This window comes from Electrophorus electricus, chromosome 4 (assembly GCF_041902795.1).
Source record: "Electrophorus electricus isolate QZ-2024a chromosome 4, ASM4190279v1, whole genome shotgun sequence".
Lineage (NCBI taxonomy): Eukaryota > Metazoa > Chordata > Actinopteri > Gymnotiformes > Gymnotidae > Electrophorus > Electrophorus electricus.
Window position 1 is genome coordinate 17,252,167 of NC_137500.1, and position 20,879 is coordinate 17,273,045.

The following is a 20,879-nucleotide window of genomic DNA, read 5'->3' on the forward strand; positions in this document are numbered from 1 at the left end:
TTCTTATATAGGAAATATCTCACTAGGTATTGAGATAGGTCTATTTTTAATGTTCTACTTGCTATAGCACTATATATTGAGAGGTTAGGTTAAGTTACCAAAAAGAAAATTTGATGAGAAACCTACCATTTGTTTCTGTCACAAACATTTTCAACTAACCAAATGCAGGATTGCTTTGTCGTTTCATGCTTCTTTTAAAGCAGAGGTTTTTAACTTCAGTCCTTGGGCCCCATTGCCCTGACACTTTATAGTTTTCCCTGTTCTAGCACACCTCACATAGCTAATTAGTTAACTATCAAGCCAAGAGTTGGACCAGGTGGAGCATTATATTATATATAAAACTGTCATTCAGATTCAACACCCAAAGAAAATATTTATTTGCAACATGGACATTTTAGCAGTTTCAAAATTAAAGGTGACTGATTTAGGTCTACATTTCTGAAAGTACATATAGACTGAATTTATCATTGATATATTACTTTATGCAGTACTTCAAATCATTATGCCCTAAGAATCACTCAAATACACACTTTTATAATCACAACCTATTCGAAAAACAAAAGTAAAGTAGGGCAGACGGATTTTCCTCATTATTATTTTACGTAATTTGCACAAATGATATTTTTGCTCAAATTCCGGAAAAGGTCAACTGACAAAACGTATTGAGTATGAAGCTAAATTCCAATTGTCTTTTTGCCACCAGTTGGTGGCAATGTGCTGCACGATGTTTAGTTGCCACCGTCTTTCTACCATAGAAGAGCAAGAAGTTAGTCCAAAAAATGTTGAACGAAATGGAGCCATTTAATCGGCTTGTATATATGTTTGGCTAAGGTTTTTTAATTACCAGATCCATTATTGGTAGTCTTTTTAGTGGTAGATCTGGTCGGAGGAAAGCCGACTCAGTTTTCTTTTATGTTTTTCTATATTAAAGCTGTAAAGCGAAGCTAACAGGCTAGCTAACTAAAATAGTATACTTGTAGGGTATCTGGCTAGCTATTTAGCTAGCTAACGTCATACCGCAAAGTTAATAAGCAAAGAAGGAACCATGACTGCATCATACAGGAGCACTTGTCTAGCGACAAAGGGTTTGGACATAAGTCTTGCCGCTTTGCAGAGACAGGACCCTTATATCAACAACATAATTGATGTGGCCAGTCAAGTAGCACTTTATAGTTTTAACAACGAAACAAACGAATGGGTAAGTCCCTAGCTATTGCCTCACCGCGCTTTTCTCATTATGGCTTGATGCCATAAAGACACCTTGATAACATAAAATAATCATTCAGCTGCGTGTTTAATCATGCCCCACAGGTAGCGGTGATGTGCATCAGGTAACGGGAATGTCGCAGTATACAATCTCAGTGACACCTTGTTCTGTTTTGCAGGAAAAGACGGATGTTGAAGGCACATTGTTTGTGTATACAAGGTATGGCTAGCTAGATACGACTAACTAATGCTAACGATGTTCGCAAAAAGGGGCGCCATAGCACTGAATGAAAGTTGGTAGTTATATAAAGTACGTATGTATCTTTGTGTTCTTGTTGCTCCAGTTGCAAGTGATGCAGAAGTAGTGGCACTCAGTTATTGTTCTCAGAAATGAGCTTCAGGTGCAGACTGGAGCTGAGTGAATGTGTACCAAGTTCCTCAGTGTATTGTGAGGGCCAATTATTTGAAATATGGATATTTTGCCTCATCTACTGTAAATACAGACTGCTTTAATCATTACTACAGCTCCACTGCAGCTCATCACCACTAATGCAGATAGCACTTTATCATTTTGGAATACTAGCAATTTCTTAAATCAAATTTGCAGTATAGTATTTGGAGTGTTGAGAAATCTGCAAAATGTAGAAATTATCTTGCGGAAGGTGGATATCAAATTTTCTCCAGATAATTTTGCTTTTGACAGCATTAAAACACTTAGAGTAAATCACAGTAAATGCTGCTATTAGCCTGCAGATTAATGGAACACATTTTATGGACAGAAAAACATTGTGTGGTGAAGGGAAAACTTTAGTTAGCCCACAGCAAAACTCATCTGGAAATATTGGAGAGACAGTACTGTCACATAGGTGTGTCACATGTGTGGCAGCCTGCAGAACTCGCTCACATCCTTGTACATATCTACAGTACACTTAGAAGTGCATTTAAGACTGTCTTCCATTTCTCTAAATGCATCTATACTTAGGTGGTGTATTCGTCCCAGAATACACTGTTGCAAGTACGTCATTCATTCAAGGCAGCAGATTGTATCATTTTATCAAAAAAACCTTTCAAAACCATTGCAGAACCTGATTTACCTCAGCTGTAACTATGAAGAGATGATAAAAGAGACTAGAGCATAAAGTATGATTCCCTTTATAGCAGAAATAAGTGTGTGTGTATATATAGGAAGTTTCCATGTGAGTAACTGCAGTGTACTATAATAACAGATAGAGAGATATTGTAGTGAAGTACACAGTTTCCAGAGAAACAGACCATTTCCGATAGAGGTCCTTCATTCAGATCTGTAAGCAAAGTACTTCTGAATTAGTTGGAGGAGAAACCAATATATATATATATATATATATATATATATATATATATATATATATATATATATATATATATATATTTGAAAAGTAGATCTTTAAATGATAAGATTCATTCCATGAGGTTCTAAAATTCTGAGTATATATATCAGTTATTTCTTGACTTTCCTAATTTCATTGCTGCCATAGCAACAACTGGCAATGCAAACAGATATATCATTAATGCAATGTCCATTAGTATTAAAATGCTTTGCCAATGGAAATGACAAATCCTTAATTCTGATGGTCCAAAGGTGTTCTGATATAAAGCTGATGACATCTACATATTCAAAATTGTAGTGAACTACAGAGTTTCCAGAAAAACAGGACGTTTTGGACAGAGATCCTTCATCAGATGTGCAAGCAAAGTCGTCTGAATTTGTAGGAGGAGGAACAAGTTTATTGTTAAATAATATTTTTATTATTAGTGATATATATATATATATATATATATATATATATAAACATTTTCGTTTGTATTTCAGGCTTGCTTCTCCCAAGCACGGTTTCACAATCATGAACCGTCTCAGTATGGACAACCTGACTGAACCCATCACAAAGGACCTGGACTTCCAGCTTCAAGACCCTTTTCTGCTATATAGGAATGCTAGGTGTAAGTCACTGGAAGTGGTTTCTCCTGAGTTTGTTTAAGTGGAGTGCAAACTTCCCCTCATATATTTTATTAAAGTCATCTTAAGCCATATTTCTTTTATCACTTTTTCAAAAAGACCATTTATGTCCCTGTGGCAGTATGGAAAATTCCACAGGGCAGGGTGGTGTTTTGAATGCTGTGGGAATTAAATGCGTAGGAAGTGGAAGAGAACCTAAGTCAACTGTATGAATGTGTTGTGAGAGAGAACTGGCAGAGGGACAGGTCTGTGAGAGTGGCCCCAGAGCCACAGTTCCTTTTATGGTGCAAAGGTATGTGTGTGATGGAGGGCCTGTACTGAGCTCTCATTATGAGTGTCCTGCCAGCATCGCAGACCCAGTCAGACAGCCCTGATAAGATAGCAAACCTCAGCTCTGAAACAGGGCAAATACAGGCATACATGTAAGTCTGTGCATTCTTAAAATATGACAAGTAGCCAAAGTGTGTTGTGGGGAAATGATTGATATTAATGAGAACTGAATACAGATGTTTAAGAAACACTTGTAAGACTTCTTATATTCACAATTAAAATAATCTCTAAGCTCTGTTTCAGTAAAAATTTGGATAGATGACAGAAGCTGATTAGATTTGTTGCCATATTTGTACTGTGGTATTATTTTGGTTTCACACTTCCTTATGTGAACTAAATGAACAGTGTCTAGTAGCCTGCAAATTTAAACTGTAAGCTTTGGTACTGAATGAGCTCAAGTAGACGTTTTCCACAAGTGCCATCCCATGCCACCTATTACACACACAATGTCACATGAAACACCATGTGCAGAGCTGGAGTTAGTCTGCTGCAGCTTAATATAAACATTGCCAGGGCTTAAATATGGTTTGTAATGGTGGCGCTTGCAGGAGCGTTTGAGCCTTACCTCCTGGCCGTACATACGTATACCCCAGGTCTTTCTCAGAGATGAGTTTCCCTTTAAATCGCACTTCTGGCTCCTCCTGCAAGCGTTCATGCTTCAGTCTCCGCTGGAAAATCCTGCGTAGCATTTTTCCTGTCCTTCAGACAGATGTTCAGATGAAAAAATAGTATATCAGGAGCATTCGATGTGTCGCTGGACTTTAAGTTTCACTTTGCTTCTGTGCTACCTGTAAGTGTCTTTTGGGGTATGGTCCTCAGTGTCCCTGAGATTTTGTGTTTTGTTGTTTTGCCATGAGTTCTGAATGTGGTCTTGTCTCTTCTGCTTTGTCGTCTTGCTCAAACAAGTTTGCTTTTTATGGCACCTTGTACACCAGTCTCTCTCTCTCACTCCGTCAGTCTCTCTCTCTCTCTCTCTCTCTCTCTCTCTCTCTCTCTCGCTCTCTCTACGTCGCTGTCTCGCTCTCTCACTTATCCTACTATGAATGTTCTTCCTTTCCCAGGGATCAGTATTTTGTTTGGGTTTTTTCCCAAGCTCTGAACTGCACTGTCTCTTCGCTCAGGGCAAAGCTAGTTAAAAAGTAGTCTTGTAGACGTCTAATGGCAGCACACCACAGCATACTTCCATGCTTTCAACACAACATGCTTTCTTTCATGACAGCCCCCTCTCGAGCCTCTCTCTCTCTCACGTCATTCTTCTCCCTTACCCATTATCTATCTGTTGTCTGGGGCCTGGTATCTCCCTCTGCCCCATTTGGGCTGGTGGATTACTGGGAGTAAGGGGCAGTTGTCGTTGTCTAACTGTCGGCACCATACTTATACTTCAATAACAAAAAAATGTGTGCAGTCAAAAACATCTGTAGTGCAGACCTCAGAGCCTTACACATCTCCAATGTGCCTGGCTGAGTTACCTAATCTTACCACACAGAGTGATTTTGTTGGTTTTGTTAAAAGTTCTAATAGCAGAAATATCACAGGAAATTCTTATCACTGTAATTATAAAGTAAATTTAAAAGTGATTTCATGTTACTCAGGTGCAGAGTTCCATGTCATGGTGTCCTGATATTATGGAACTCATTGGGGCTGGATATCAAAGCTGCAGTATATCATATAGTTTATACATCTAACTCTGATGTTAACTACAAAGCATACTGTAATTTACAGTATGCACAATTGTTTTTGTACCAAGTATAATATGGCCAAACACCTCATTAAGCAGCAGTGACTTTATTAAATTTGACATTTCTGTGGCACATTTAACTAGTCGCAGTTTATAGTTTCTGAAGTGTGACTATAATAATAATTTAAAGAGTGCATTAATGACATTGCATTAATATGTATAATGAATTATAAAATTAGAGGTCCAATAAACTACACGTAGGCCAGACTAGATAAGTAAGTTTTAATTTACTTTAATAAATTTAGATTTAAAAACTCTTTAGCACTTGCATTCCTTTCTCTAGAAAACTGGAGAAAGAAACATGGCATGCTGTGAAATGGCGACTATATTTAATCTAAGTTTGGCTTGCTAGGTAGCTAATTGTGTTTTACTGGTTTGTATAAAATTAGTAGCTAATTGTGTTTTACTGGTTTGTAAATGTCTTCCATGTTTCATTTTTTGTACATTTGTACTGGTTTTTGGGGTTGTAGCAATGCTTTCTACTAATGCTACTTAGTACATTGCCTCTTAATCTCAGGAATGGAAAACCTCCTACTGGTGTCCCCATGGCCAAGATGGAGAACCACAGAGCTGAAGAGAGCGATGGACAATCCTTTGTGAAACATTTAAGCTTTAGGCTAGATGATCTATCATTTGGTGTTCTAGTACATTAATGGTATTATTAACAGTACAGTTTGTGGCATTTGTTTCACTCTCTGAACGCACTTACATGGTAAGTGGCTAGTATACTTTGAACATGCACAATCTAAGACATGGACTCATTCAAGTACTAGGATATTTTAAATTCCAAACTGCAAGCCTCGCCAAGAAGCTAAAACTGGGTGCTGGTTGAATTTGCTAGCAGAACAATGAGCCAGTGAGTATCAGATTTATTGGGCAAAGTGACTTGTCACATGTTTTAAGTATATAACCTCATTAAAAATGATTTGTAGTTATAGCACCATGTTACTTTGAGACTAAAAAGAAGAATTGTCTCAATAAGTTCCACATGGAGAGAGACAAGTTTTAAATTGAATAAATGAATAAACAAGATAGCATAGTTTTACCAGACCAGCACCCATTTCATAGCATTTTCTGTGTAATTGTCAACAGTACAGCATCTGAGACACTGGAACTCAATCATATAATTTAAGTGTTTTATTGTTCTTATTGCTTATGTATTTTATTTTGTCTTGCTTATTTTGTTCCTGTTATGATGTCCATTGTCAACTAGAGGAGGATGGGTTCCCAATCTGAGCCTTGGTTCCTCTCAAAGTTTCTTCCTCATGCTGTTAAGGAGTTTATCTTTGCCACTGTGGCCTTTGGCTTGCTTAGTGGATGGACTGCATCCAGAGATCTGCACAGCTGCTTTGTGACAAAGGCTGTTGTAAAAAGCACTATATGAATAAATTGGACTTTGATATTTGACTTTGGTTTCTGTGTTACAGCTGAGAGAAATGCCTTAGTTCCTAGAGGCTTGTTGTCTTGTAGTCTGCTGTGTATTATTCCATTTGAAAATGGGGCTTTTGCATTTGTTAATTTTAGCAATAAATGGAAGCAGACATCCCTCTATATTGCTTGTTTATGTGCATTTCAGTAGACTCTAGATCAACTGAGAGTCAGGGTTACCCTTATGGTACTGTATACACCCAAAAGTTTTTTGTAGATATCCCACCAGTCAATATTCAAAAATGTGTAGATTCTGTATGTGCTTTTGTGTATACTATTCAAAAAGGTTTTTTCAAGAACTTCAAAATGTTAGAGCAGCTAGTTTCGTTTTTCCATCAACAGATTCTTTTTGGCTATGACACATCAATAAATATTTATTTACTGGCACAAAAATGAGTGCAATGACAAAGTATTAATGGCAAATAAAGAAAGCGATCAGCTTGATGGTTATGGTAACCAGTAGTGACTCTGCATATGTCAAAGCCACGTTGGCGGATCCCATCGAAAATCTATGGCAGCCATTTTAACCCCTTGTGCTTTGTACATTATTAATGTGTGACCCCTGTGAATCACACACTGTAATTTCCAGTGATTAAGTTTCAAGATCAGTTGTACTCCAAGCTTGATTAACTTAATAATAAAGATTGATATGCAATAAAGCAAAAACTCATTTATATTGATTCATTATTTTGAGTAGATGAATGGCTAACTACAGAAACACCTGGGTAACTAATAAGTAACAATATATTTGAATGAGTTATCAGTGTTCAAAATATAATCTTAGTCTGTTTAAACAAATCAGTGTGTGTGTGTGTGTGTGTGTGTGTGTGTGTGTGTGTGTGTGTATATATATATATATATATTTGTTTATTTACATGATTATCATATACTTATGTATTTTGACTTGTTTAAATTTGATTGTCTCCTTTTACAGTGTCCATTTATGGGATTTGGTTTTATGATAAAGAAGACTGCCAGCGTATCGCTGAACTTACAAAAACGTAAGTGTATACATACTATCTACTTTCATTGTGTTGCAGATGTTCTCCTGTCCTGTATATTTACCCATCACTGTCTTCTAGTTCAGACTCTGCAGTCTAAGGGAAGTGTATGTTTGGAGGCTTTTTAACATATGCATTTTAAAATATGTGTTATGCATCTGATGTGTGTGAGCCTAAAAGGAGCTTTCACAATATAAGCAAAGCATTGTAATATTTAAAAAGTGGTCTCACTTAAAGCATGTTAAAAGTTGTTTTTTTTTTTTTTTTTGCAGCTGTTCATTGCTTGGTGGCTTTGTTTTATGTTAGCTTCAGTTAGCCAACAAATCCATCATATGACTGTGCCAACAACTTGGAAATAATAGAGATAAAATGCCTCAAAACAAACCTGCTTCAGTATCTTTGTAAAGTATCAAAATAAAGTCTGAATACTGAACAGTACATAGTTTACACTTTTACAATTCAACAGTACACATTTACACTTCTAAAGTGAGAGAACTTAGCTTCACCATTAAATGAACTTTATAATGAGGTGAAACTTTGTCAGGTGGCGGGTGATCATACAGGTCTGTGCACTGGTTCATTTAGATGTTCACACATTCGGACACACACTTAGTGACTGTTTACTGTGGTGTGTTTTTAGTCTGACTAGGCAGGAACAGCAACTGCATACTCAGAGTCAGTGTGGGTGGGTGTCTCCACAAAGGCTGGAATCCAGAGAGGGGAAAGGAGTAGACATACTGCAGATGCTAACTAAAGCACGCGATGAGTATGACAAGGTAATACTCAATTACACACCACCAGAGGGCAACAGTGTTATGGTAAAATTAAAAACAAAATCACTTGTTTAATCACCTATGTAAGTGGTTTTGAAAGCCTAACAGGCTTAAAGATGAATATTATAAGACTAATGTATATAACAGCAGTGTTACAGTGTACTTTTAAAAAAATAAAAGTCAATTATGTTCAAATTTAGCCTACTTATTTGTGTTCTCAAATACCTTGTGTGGGAAAATCACTTACTGAAGGTGAGGGTAGTGTGGTGGAGAACGCAACTGAGACGGTGTAAGTGTATTCTGGCTGCTGTGCCAAAGAGCTGTCTCTCGTTTAGTGGTCATTTGCCACCAGGAAGACCTGGATTTGTAATACTTGTACTTTAATAAGAGCTGTTTATGGGCAACAAAGCGCTCCTGAGATGGTGGCTTTAGGGATTAGTGCCATTTAGTACATGTGGCCCAGCCCAGGGTTGAAGTGCTTTGCGATGACACAAGTTTCAGTCTCACTTGACTTTTTTAAAGAAAATATAAACAGTTGTTTTTTTTATTATCTTAGATATACTTTTCTTTGTTTTCAACTGGTATTCATTTAATCATTGTCTTTGTGAAAAGTATGTATATGTACATGTTTGTGAATGTTTTTATGTTTATGTACATTTGTGTACACTCAGGGTAAGCTTAGCTCAGAGCCTAAGGAAATTGGCAGTGGAGGGGGAATATATGCCAACCCCAACCTGATCAAACCCATTCCACTTAAACCCAAAGAGAGACACCAGCCAGGAGTACAGGATTACGGGACACAAAGGCAGGGCCAAACCCAACAGGTACTTGCATCTTTCTCTCTTTCCTTCACGCACACCCACTCATTTTCTCAGGATCTTACAAAAGATAGTAAGCTGCAACAGTACCGGGGGGCGGGGGGGGGGGTCCACATGTACTATGGATCACATTTTAATATCCTGAAAGAAGATTAACATACTGTATTGACTCAGTAAGGTGTTTTTAACCAGAGACTTCTTTGGAATTTATGGAGGCAACATAGAGTTAACTTTTGTTGATGCATTCAGCTTTTTATTGGCATGGTGTAGTACACAAAATCAGCTCAAGAATTATTGGCACTCTCCATGAAACTGAGCAATCATCAGCCCTCTTTTATTCTGATTATGGGGTTTTCAATCAGATTCAATTTAGGAGACAGAGATGGCAAACATTGCAAACATTTTTGTTCCTGTAACAATTTGTGTTTATTTTAATGTATGTGTGTATGGGGTCATTGTCTTGCTGAAAGGTATAACTGTAGTCCAGTCTCAACGTTTTAGCACTGGCATTCAGATTTTGGAGAAAAATATGTTGATTATGCTATCAATCCCAACAAGAGCCCCTGGGCCAATAACCACAAAACAATCCTAATGCATCACTGATCCATCATCATATTTCACAATGGGCATTATGTGCTTTTCCTTGTGTGCAGTCCTGTTTTGTTGCCAAACATTCTCATAGTGTGCATGGCTAAAAAGTTACATTTGACTAAATTTTGTGCAAACTTATTTTTATTTTCCTTTCTGATAAAATGCACAGGTTTTTTCCATTCATTTCAATTCATTTTTTAAATTCATTTCAAGCAATGATACTAGTGTTGGTAAAAATTATAGTAATAAACTTGTCTTACTGTACTGGTCAATTATCGAAGGTTACCATGACTTGTAAAGATGTGCTATCCAAGAAAGCACTCTTTTTCTTTTCATGTTTGAGATCCCCTTTTGGAAGGGACACCCGGATCTGACCTATATAGAAACATCCAATTGCATCAAGTCTGGTTTGACAGACAGAAGATCATGTCTAATACTGAGGGAGGCCCTATCCTGCCCGCAGGCATATAGGACATAATCACAATACAGTGTAGTCCGCAGTGTATACGTCAGTGTACATCTTCACTTCTCGTGACCTCAACATATTTCTCTTCACTTGACCAAAAGGTGATGTTTCATCAACTCTGGATGCTGTCCAAAGATTAGACACATTCAGTTAATCTCACCAAGCTGACCCCATTATGCTCGGGGACCTACCCTCTTGTCCCTATCTTCTTGTATGTGAGCTGCCCTCCTCTAGAAAGGATGAAGACACTATTAATGCATTCAAGGGCTCAGATGACAAGGACTCCATTCCTCCCACTCAAGCTTCACTGGCCACAGCTTTATTACATGCTCTTCTCCTTAAAGTTTTTAAATTGGCTGCTACCCATCCCAACATAGAATCTTTTAAAACCTTTTGACCAGGAGACCTTATGGTGGTAAACTCCTTGTCCCTCCCCCTGGCCCTAGGGCCATATCTTTTCCCCCAGGCACTAGGAAATAACTCTTCATGGCCTTTCCAAATTAAAAGTTAAAGATTTGACAGCTTTTGGCATGGGGGAGCTTGCAGCTAAAAGACCTGGTATCTGCACCTCAACTCATCACAAGAAGGACTACTTAAACCACCCAAGCTTTTCCTTCCTAATAAAATGGGCTGTTCCTCTGCCTCAGTTTACCAAGACTCCTAAAGAGCCTCATCGCCCACGATGAGAGCTTTAAATATCTTATTCCTCCTATCAGCCTAGAGGAAGCCAAAACTACAGTTGGCTGCAAACCCCTGGATTTTGTCAGAATTATTTTGTCTCACAGTGATGAAAGCTCAACTCATTTTCTGAAGGAGGAAATTTTCTCAGTAATTTGGGCAGTAATTTGGGTAATTCCCCTGAACCAATGTAAACAGGGCTTTTATTCCAGATATTTCCTTGTTCCTGAGAAAGTGTTCTCTATGCCCCATCTTGTATCTGAGAGGCATGAATATTGAACAGACATTTCAGAAAATATTCTGACATGACTTGGATCCTTGAGGCATGAATATTGAACAGACATTTTAGAAAATATTCTGACATACTCTTTCAAGGTCACAAAATCAGAATGACTGGTTTACATTAATCACTTGAAAGGTACCTTTTTCCACATAGGCATTTATCTACCACACAGAAAATTCCTTTGGTTTACTGATACAGCACCTGCTATGAATACAAACTCTCATTCAAACTCTCACAGAACACTTGTGTTCTGACTGTATCTGTAAACAGGATTAACTATAGTCTAGCAGAGATCAATTGGTTAATTGTCATCAATTCCAGTGACAAACTGTTAGCGCACACAATGGTCCAAGAAGCAAAGGAGCAGATCACACATGCCTGAGACCACAGGGCCTTATGGCATTCATTATCTAGTTACTGCCATTAAAATTACTGGGAGTGAGAGGCCTTATGATGACAGTTATCTGTCCACCTTAACCCCATTCGCAATATCTGTTGCCTTGTCACAGAGAAACTAATTAATGCACGGCAACACTGCTCGACTGGAAAAATCATTAAGTTATATGTAACCTTTTATAATGGGGCAGTCAACTCTTCCTGTCGTTAATCACAACACATGACCCAGACATCCTGAACACAGGTGCTGAAATAATAGCAGGAAAAAACAGACATACAGAAAGTGGTGTCTTCACTCCTAGCAGGAATGCTGCGGAGGTGATACATCCAGGCAGCTATAGATTGCTTCACCTCTTGTGTTAATTGTCTACTGTACAATATTCTTGTTGATTCAGGACACCACTTGGCATAGATGCATTAGACCACCCATGGTGCTCTATCCTTTATCCCTCTCTCTATGCTCTTGCAAGGATTAAGGACCAGGGGCTGACCCTAATGCTAGTGGCTGCTTGTAGCCCAAAGCTCCATTGCTGGTGGAGATAATTATGTTGATGTTGAAAGCATTATCTCTGCAGTCATGTAAGTGCCTAGAGTATAAGTTTAGAACCCTGCTCCTGACCAAACAGGTCAGTGGCTTATATGTACTCTTTGTTTATCCCTAACATAGAGAATTTTCATCATCCCCCCCCCTTTCCGCCTTAATTGCGGAAACTGGATGTAAAGAGTGACCGATACTTATTTCCTTGGGCTCCCCCCATACAGCCTATTTCTTACCAGTACCTATCACACTGGCTTGTGGAAACCATGCCGCCATTGTATGATTCTAACAATCACAGTATGGCTGCCACCTCAGCCCTGTTTCAGAGATTTTCATATCAGGAGATATGAAACTGTGAGCTTCTATATGGAGTAGTGACTTACAATTATGACTGAGTACAACTTGAGCAGGGGCCCTAATAGTGGCACCTTGGCAGTGGTGGGGCTTGAACCAGCAACCTTCCGATTACAAGTCAAGTACCTTAACCACTGAACTACCACTACCCATAGTAGTCCTTGCATGATCCCAGTGCTTTGTCCACAGTGCAGTGACATGCCTACCACCTCTCTTACCTCTGTGCTTTCACTTGGGTGCGTACACAGTTTGTTGGTTATTTACACAGGTTATATCAGGCACCATTTTTACATCCTTCTGGTTATGGTGTCTCACCATGTTATTCAAAGGGCATTCAAAGACTTGGCCAAATCTCCCATAGGTTTATCTAGAACATAAGATGAGAGAAAAGAAAACAAAGTTACTAATGCCATAAACCCAGTTTTCTGAAACATTTCTCTGGAGAAATCCACTAAGATTTTGCCACATGAGAAGTGAACGCTTTCGCTAAGGACTGTAGTACAGCTGTGATCAATATGTCTGTGGCCAGGATGTGGTCTCCCTCAGTACTGGACACACGCTCGTGCCGGAAACCAGAGTTATTGCAGTAGGATACTTCTAGTGAGGTCAGATCTGGGTGTCCCTCCCACTGGTGAGTCTTGTATATATTTATTCACCTCATAGACTAAATTTTGTACATAAAGCACTGAATGTATATTAAATGGGCTGCCCAAGGACGATGGGTTCCCTCTTAAGTCTTATTCATGCCAAGGTTTCTTCCGTAATTGTAATGTAGTTTTTCTGTACTAGTATCACCATAGGCTTGCTCATTAGGCATCTTGACCCAAACATTTTTAAAGCTGCTTTGTGATGATGCATGTTGTATAAAGCATTATATAAATAATTTTTTTAGGTGGATTTCTGCACTGCATATGAGAGCAGGGGTTTAGCAATAGTATCATTAGCTTGTTTTTGCTCTGCTAAATTGCAGCTTACTACCTGACATCCAGATCTGAAGCCTGATAAGGTGCACACGCATGTTGCATTGGTGGCAGGCAGTCTGTTGTAGCCACTGAGAAACGCCTGGTTGAATTTCTGTGTGCTTTCTACCGCCTAACAAAGTTAAAATGGTATCAAAGAAACAATTAACATGAAGGTGGCATCTAGTATTTGATTTTTAAACTTTTTAACCCGAAGGGTCTACTAAGCTATGCAGCTCTGATGCTGTTAGCTTGGGTTCTTTTTTTGCCTCTTTTCCTACCATCTTCCTCATGCATTGTGGGGAATTTGAACACAAATTTGAACACAAATTTGTTACAATTACAAACTTTTGACACTTGGATTAGTGCTGTGTCTGCTGGTAGTAATGGTTGTTACTGTATTTTCATTTGTTTTTGTTTAAATATCCATTACCTGTCTTTAAAGCTCAACAACCATCTGTATCTTTTCAGATGAAAACCTTTTAGTTTTACCCATACAACTAAATAACAGGACTGCTTTTACATATGTGCAACTCCATATTTGTATCCAAGGCAAACAGGACCTAGTTAAAGGCCAAAATATAGTTCCTTGGGATTGAGACCAAGGAAGAAAGCACATATTTTCCTTAGATGCCACTTTGTTAAATTCAGCTTTATTATAATAAATATATAGGGATGCCAAAAAGTTTGAAGTCTTATTTGTAAAAACAAAAAAACAAAAAAAGGGATTCTCAAAAGCAATGTTTATTTGAATAAACCTTTATCAAAGTGAAGGTAAATACAGTAGACTCTTGGATTTTGAACACCCTTTGTTCTTTTTTTGCCCTGTATTTCAAACAAAAATATGGGGTTCGTCTATTGGCTAAAGCCTCTATGGATCAAGATGCAGTTGGATTTTAGTTGGGGTTTTCTAGCAATCTTGCTCTGGATTTCAATTTAAAAAAATTATTTTTTTGTGAACAGGCCAAGGTTCACAAAATGAGTGTTGAGACACCAAGTGCTGGCTGAAGACAAAGGCCATTGTGGCACATGCCACTTTTATGAGTTAAGTTTTAAGAGTTAATCTTCCAGGTATACAGTAGTGATTTCAGTGTTTTTGGAAATTGATTTTTGATAAAGTGCTGTTGACTTTACAATGAATGGTACAGTAAACTTTGTGTGTTCATTTCGTATGTTCCAGTGATTTGTTTTCAGTGGTTTGAAAATGAATTTGTGTAAAGTGCTGTTGATTTTAATTTTGAAATTGATTTTGGGTGTTCATTTCATATGATTTCAATGATTTTTATGTAGGTAGGCTAGGCTACATAGGGTTACATACCTTAGTGTGTAAGACACATCATTTTGAGGGCCATAGTGGCCAGAAAGTACAGATAGATTTTTGCTTATTTCATGTCTCTATTGGTTTTTCATTTATTTCATATCTATCACAAACCATTGCTTTATTCTTGTTTTTATTGATCATTAATTACATACTTGTACAGATGTAAAAAATCATTAAGTGGATTGGGAATGCCTTAATCATATTTACATTATTTCTTGGGAATAATGGGAAAAATAAATGGGAAAATTCGCTTCAGATTTTGACCAAATCGGATTTTGACCTGCCTCTCAGAACCAATTAACTTCAAAATCTGAGATACCACAGGAGATTTGCCAAATGTTTGAGCAAGGCATTTGAAGTATTATGTGTAATGTTTATTTTATACATTGCTGAAGTCTTAAAGGATCCCAGCAGTTCTTGAATTCACTGTATGTATACCATTGGTGTCCGCTTCTGCTAAGCAAGTGCTGTTCTTTTTCAAATGTCCAAGTGCATTTCCATGTCCAAATCAGTGGAGTGGTGTTTTGTGCTTTGTTAAGTGGAATACTGTGGTCTGCTGGAACTGGAGCAAACATCCTGTAGGGCTTGTTTGAATTAAAACAATGGCTTTACTTACTGTGACTCTTATACCTCTGTCCTTCCCTCTATGTCCATTTGTGTGTCACTCAGGATGGAGAGATGGACCCCAGTCATCTCTCAATTGCAGCTTTGTTTGGAGGAATGGGCAAGGCTGCTTCTCTCTCCCCACAACCTGGAGGCAATGCATGCAAAGTGGCGTCAGTCCGACCAGCCGTGGTCCGTTCCCTGTCCTACGACGAACCTTCTCCAGCAGCAGGGGGTGCTGTGGTGTCCGGCAGCCCCACCCAGCACTGCTCTGCCATCCAAAAGCTGATGAGCGGCTCCCGGGGACCAGTGGCACCTCTGCAGCCCGTCTCTGAGTCACCTGAAAACAGACTTTCCGAGAATGGGCCTCCACAGAGCCGGCCTGATCCAATACAAAGACTACTTCAAAACGCCCCCTCCTCCAGCCATGCAGCCACCTACACCCCCATCCCTCCACCCCCGCTGATCCCAGGGCTGCCTGCTCCTCAGCTAGCTCAAGGACAGCCAGCACCATTTGGAGAGGGTCATCAACCACAATACAAGGCTCCAGTATCAGCCCAGGCTGAGCTTGCGTTTTACAGCACCTCTGTAGCACCATCTACTGGGTGTGGCCTAAATGTGGGCTTGGGAGTGGTGTCCCCCCATGAGCTTCTCCAGAGGCTACAGCTTGTCCAGCAAGAGCAGAATGTCAGTCAGGAGCCATCCCGCTTAACTCTGGCCCCCAGCTTCCACAAGTCTTCTCTGCAACACAGCCTGTCCAATAGCCATAACTCCACTGAGCCTGCAAAGGTATCACAGTCCTTGTGTGCCTGAAATTAGACTAAGAAATAACATATCGATAAAGTAAAAAAAACAAAAAAACATTTTTTAAACTCATTCTCTCTCTCTGACTTATATCCACACACACACTCTCCCCCTCAGGCTCAAGTGAGCTCCCCCCAGTGTATCCCAGCTACAGTAGCTCCTGCCCTGCTGTTGTCTCCCAGTATGTTCTCCCACACAAAGGGGGCCCCGGCGGAGTGGGAGGAGCCCCGCGTGCTGAGCCGGGCTCAGCTGCAGGCCACACTGCTGCACCTCATCAGGGTAAGTAAAAAATTAATTGGATTGTACCAGGTGTTCATAACAGTTGGTTGCCTTAAAAAACATTAAACATCAGAAGTGTGGTAATGATGTAGTAATAAATACTGATATTGGGCCTGATTTGATATGGCTTGACTGAGTCCTTTTTTTCTCTTTTTCTTTTGTAAGTCTTAGTACCAGGTTCCTATGTTTGTATTTGTGAGACTTGACACTTTACTAGTTGCTACTTAATGTAATCCACTGCAGTTTTCTCTTTATTGCAGAATGATGCCACTTTCCTGGACACAATCTATGAAGCATACATCTCCTCTCTGGCCAAGGACACAAGCTCACAACTCTTCTGAAAGAGAAGCACAGACTCCTCAGACAGCTGTGCTCTGAGCAAAAAAACAACTGCTTGCTTGTGCAACCACTGGAACTAGGTGTTTCAGATATGCCCAAAACACAAAATTTGCACACATCAAGCAATTTTTAGCATGTGAATTCAGGTGTTTTCATCAGGCTGAACGATTATATCTCACAAGGAGAGTTCGTAGAGGGTTCACCTTAGGGATAATTTTCAGAAATATTTGTTTGTTTTGGGATTTTTTTAAAATCTGCTACCTGTTAAGCAATATCCCAATGGCCACAAAATACAGCTTTTATCATTTTGAATTTGCTTTTAAATTGAGATAGATTATTCCATAAATGGGATTTTAGATTTTATCTTTTGTGCTTTATGTTAATGTATAAATTTGCATTTGCAGCTATTTTTGAGGAAGGTGTTAAGGACCCTTTTCTGTAAACATTTTAACTTAAATTTCACAATTTCAAATGTTTTAAATGGAAAAGAAAATCTGAATTCATATATATTCATATTCATTGATGTATCTGAGACTTTTTCATAGGTCAGCATCTGCTGGGAGGACATAAAATATTTCAAAAAACTACTTTGATAGATTGTCAGATTATCTAATAATGAAAAATAAAAATATTTTCAGAGACTAAAACCTTTTCTTTTCTTTTTCTTTGGAGTGTGTTTACTGTTCATATTTCAATTACCTACACACTGTTCCACTGCATTGTTTCATCTTGCTCAAAATGTACTTTACTTTCTTCGTTTTGTTAATAACAAATGTTTTTGCATATTAAAATGATATCCAAACATGTATTATTAAAATAACATCCATTTTATCATTATTATTTCAGCTTTGTTCTGCACTTGGGGTGCAACCAGCTGTATACCTACTTTTCTTTCAACTATTGGTTTGACAGAACAGCAAGCATTAATCAACATCATTGCCATGATGTAAATGTGCCAGATTTACAAACACATCTCACATAGAAGAAAAATCACTAGGCAGTATTAAGGTGCAAGATTACCCCGCAACACATGTAATATGGTTAAATATTACATGCCACATTTGTTTCTCTAATGCCCATATTTTAACAAGATATAAACAATGGTTTTCAAGCCTAAATCAGAGGGGAGAGTATTCCAGTTGTGTTCTGTTTGAAATGAAAATGCTGATAAGAGAATAATAGAATCATGTGGTCACCTCTTGTGATGGCTCTGGTCAATCTATTTTTCAATGTATACAAACATTCGTAGCACCAAAGTGGGAAGACCATTTAAAATTTTAAAAACGAACACTGAATTTTAAATTCATGGCATGGGTTTCCATGGCCAAGCAGCTGCATGCAAGCCTTACATCACTAAGCATAATGCCAAGTGTCAGATGTAGTGATGTAAAGCATACCGTCACTGGACTCGAGCAGTGGAGACATGTTCTGTGGATTGACGAGTCATGCTTCCATATCTGGCATTCTCATAGATGAGTGGATTTGGCGAATGCCTGACCACATTGTGCCACAAATTACCTCTTTGACTGCATTGTGTCAGATGTAAGGTCTAGTGGATGGGGGACAATACTATGGAGTTGTTTTTCAGGCATTGACCTAGGCTCCTTAGTTCCAGCGAAGGGAAGTCTTATTGCCTCAACATACCAAAACATTTTATTGGTCATTGCTTCACGGATGACAGCTCACAACTTGAAGCTCAACCCCAGTAAAACGAGCTTCTGTACATCCCAGGTACTCCCAACCCTTACCATGACCTCACAGTTTCCTTCGAGAACTCCCTGGTATCACCATCCCCAGCTGCCCGTAGCCTGAGAATAACTTTGGACAACCAGTTGTTCTCAACTCATGTTTCAAATCTAACCCGGTCTTGCAGATTTCTCCTTAGTAACATACGATGGAGTCAGCCCTTTCGCTCTCAGGAAGCTACCCAGGTGCTTGTGCAGTCTCTTGTGATCTCAAAGCTAGACTACTGCAACTCGCTATATGCTGGTCTTCCTCTAAGAGCCATCAGACCTCTACAACTTGTCCAGAATGCAGCAGCATGACTGGTATTCACTCTTCTGAAGTTCAAACGTTACTTCATTGCTGTGCTCCCTTCACTGACTTCCAGTAGCTGCACGCATCAGATTTAAAACCTTGATGCTTGCCTACAAAGCCAAAAATGGGCCAGCCCCTCCATATATGATGTCTATGGTCAAAGCCCGATCTGTACCTCGAGTACTTTGAACTTCAAGTACAGCTCAGCTTGAAATACCATGCTTCAAGTCTCATGGAAGACGAGTATCGAGACTATTCTCTGTCCTGGCTCCCAGGTGGTGGAATTAACGTTCGCTTGCAGTCTGGACAGCAAAGTCCCTTGCAGTCTTCAACCACAGACTAAAGACCCATCTATACATGAAATATTTAAATGACCACTGACCCTGCTCCTATATTAACTAACTAAACTAGTACTTATTGTAGAGTATTGTTTATTACACTGATTGTACTGTACTGATGGTATTGTTTATTACACTGATGTCATCTAACAAACTCTAGTACTTATTGTTTATTGCACTTCATTGTCTAAAATAGACCTTATGTATTTGTACTTCTAGGCATCAGCAGTGATCCCTGTATTTCTACAGTATTCTAGTTCATTGGTATATTGGATTCTAACCTACTCTACTGGCTAGGATGTATTCTATGGGTAAATGACAAAGCACGTTTGTAAGTCGCTCTGGATAATAGCGTCTGCTAACTTCCATAAATGTAACATGTAAATGTAAATTTTGGAGAATATTATGCTTCCAACTTTTTGAAAACAGTTTGGGGAAGGCTCATTTCTGTTCCAATATGACTGTGCCCCAGTGCACAAAGCAAAGTCTATAAAGACTGGTTGGGTAGGTTTGGTGTGGAAGAACTTGATGCCCTGACCTCAACCCCATTAAACACTAGAATGAACTAGAATGAGATCACGAGCAAGGCCTTCTCATCAAACATCAGTGTCTAACCTCACAAATGGTCTTTTTTTTTGTTAAGAATTCCCTCAGACACACCCCAAAATCTTGTAGAAAGCCTTCCTAGAAGAGTGGACTCTGTTATAGCTGCAAAAGGGAGGACCAGCTCCATATAATGATCATGGATTTAGAATGGGATGTCATAAAAGCTCCTATAGGTGTAACGTGTGTATTCCAAATACTTTTGTCCAGTGTAGCTGTCAGGCTTTTCATTCATAGAAATATCATAGCATGTTTGTAAATACTTTAGTTAGCTAATCAAATGGAAAGCCATGGTCCTCAATTTTGTTTGTTGCAATAGTCTCCTCAGCAAAGTTCTATATTAAGCTCTGAATGCTGTGAATAACAGGAGAGCTTTTTAAAGTTCCAGAGAGGAAGAGAATTGTCTTGAAGCTGCAGAGCCACAGTAGTAATGAGAATAGCTTCACAACAATCAGAGGAAAATGGGGATGAAGGAAAAGTTGCTATATAATTATTTTGCTGTGTGCCTTTGTTCACAATCAAGACAGTGCATGGTTTGATTATGTCTGTAACTAATTTAATTGAACAAAGGTAACTGGATATTAATTGGAACAAGGCCGTGTGTGCTGTATATTATGCGTATATGACTATTTGCAAAAGCAATATGTTGTTGTAGAACAAACAAATCTAATATACTTGTGCCTAGATGTATCATCTGTAAGTTTTTTTTTGAGGGGGGGAAAGTTGTGTGATTTTTTGTTTTTCTCCAACTCCTTTTAACTCACTGCTACGACTGAACTCTGCAGAACTTTACCATAAACCTAAAGTAAAGAGCAAAGAAGTCTTTTGACATGCATGCTGGTTATTGATTGTGAATGCATTAACAGGCTGTCAATTTCATCATAATATTTACAGGACACAAATTAATCTATTCTGAAGTCAATGCAATGCTACTTTTCTGAACCTCTGTCCATATTCAATGAAGCAGCCAAAGCACAACCCAGTAATTAGTCCACTTATATTG

The 20,879-nt window shown here is 38.7% G+C and overlaps 2 protein-coding genes across 24 annotated transcripts in view; one reads left to right on the top strand and one right to left on the bottom strand.

Annotated features, from left to right (window-relative positions):
• The window catches only part of cacna1c (calcium channel, voltage-dependent, L type, alpha 1C subunit), a 185,268-nt gene extending 180,818 nt beyond the window's left edge, over positions 1-4,450 (bottom strand). For all 21 annotated transcript variants that reach the window (XM_081712723.1, XM_081712724.1, XM_081712714.1 and 18 more), the window contains exons 1-2: positions 4,318-4,450; positions 4,095-4,228 (exon numbers count right to left, since the gene is read on the bottom strand). In XM_081712723.1, the coding sequence (XP_081568849.1) occupies positions 4,095-4,218 (124 nt within the window). In that variant the 5' untranslated portion in view covers positions 4,219-4,228; positions 4,318-4,450. The remainder of the gene's footprint in view (positions 1-4,094; positions 4,229-4,317) is intronic.
• On the top strand, positions 748-17,687 carry dcp1b (decapping mRNA 1B). Of its 3 annotated transcripts, XM_081712730.1 has the most exons (10): positions 748-1,198; positions 1,386-1,426; positions 2,871-2,951; positions 3,056-3,183; positions 7,630-7,696; positions 8,337-8,472; positions 9,141-9,293; positions 15,543-16,265; positions 16,398-16,559; positions 16,820-17,686. In XM_081712730.1, exons 1-10 carry the CDS (start codon positions 1,046-1,048, stop codon positions 16,898-16,900), a joined length of 1,725 nt encoding a protein of 574 aa, XP_081568856.1. In that variant the 5' UTR covers positions 748-1,045; the 3' UTR covers positions 16,901-17,686. The 3 variants fall into 3 exon arrangements, with proteins under 3 accessions (XP_081568856.1, XP_026864509.2, XP_081568857.1); XM_027008708.3 differs by lacking the exon at positions 2,871-2,951 and having other exon boundaries at positions 16,820-17,684; XM_081712731.1 differs by lacking the exons at positions 748-1,198; positions 1,386-1,426 and having other exon boundaries at positions 2,871-2,974; positions 16,820-17,687.
• The last annotated feature ends 3,192 nt before the right edge of the window (positions 17,688-20,879 follow it).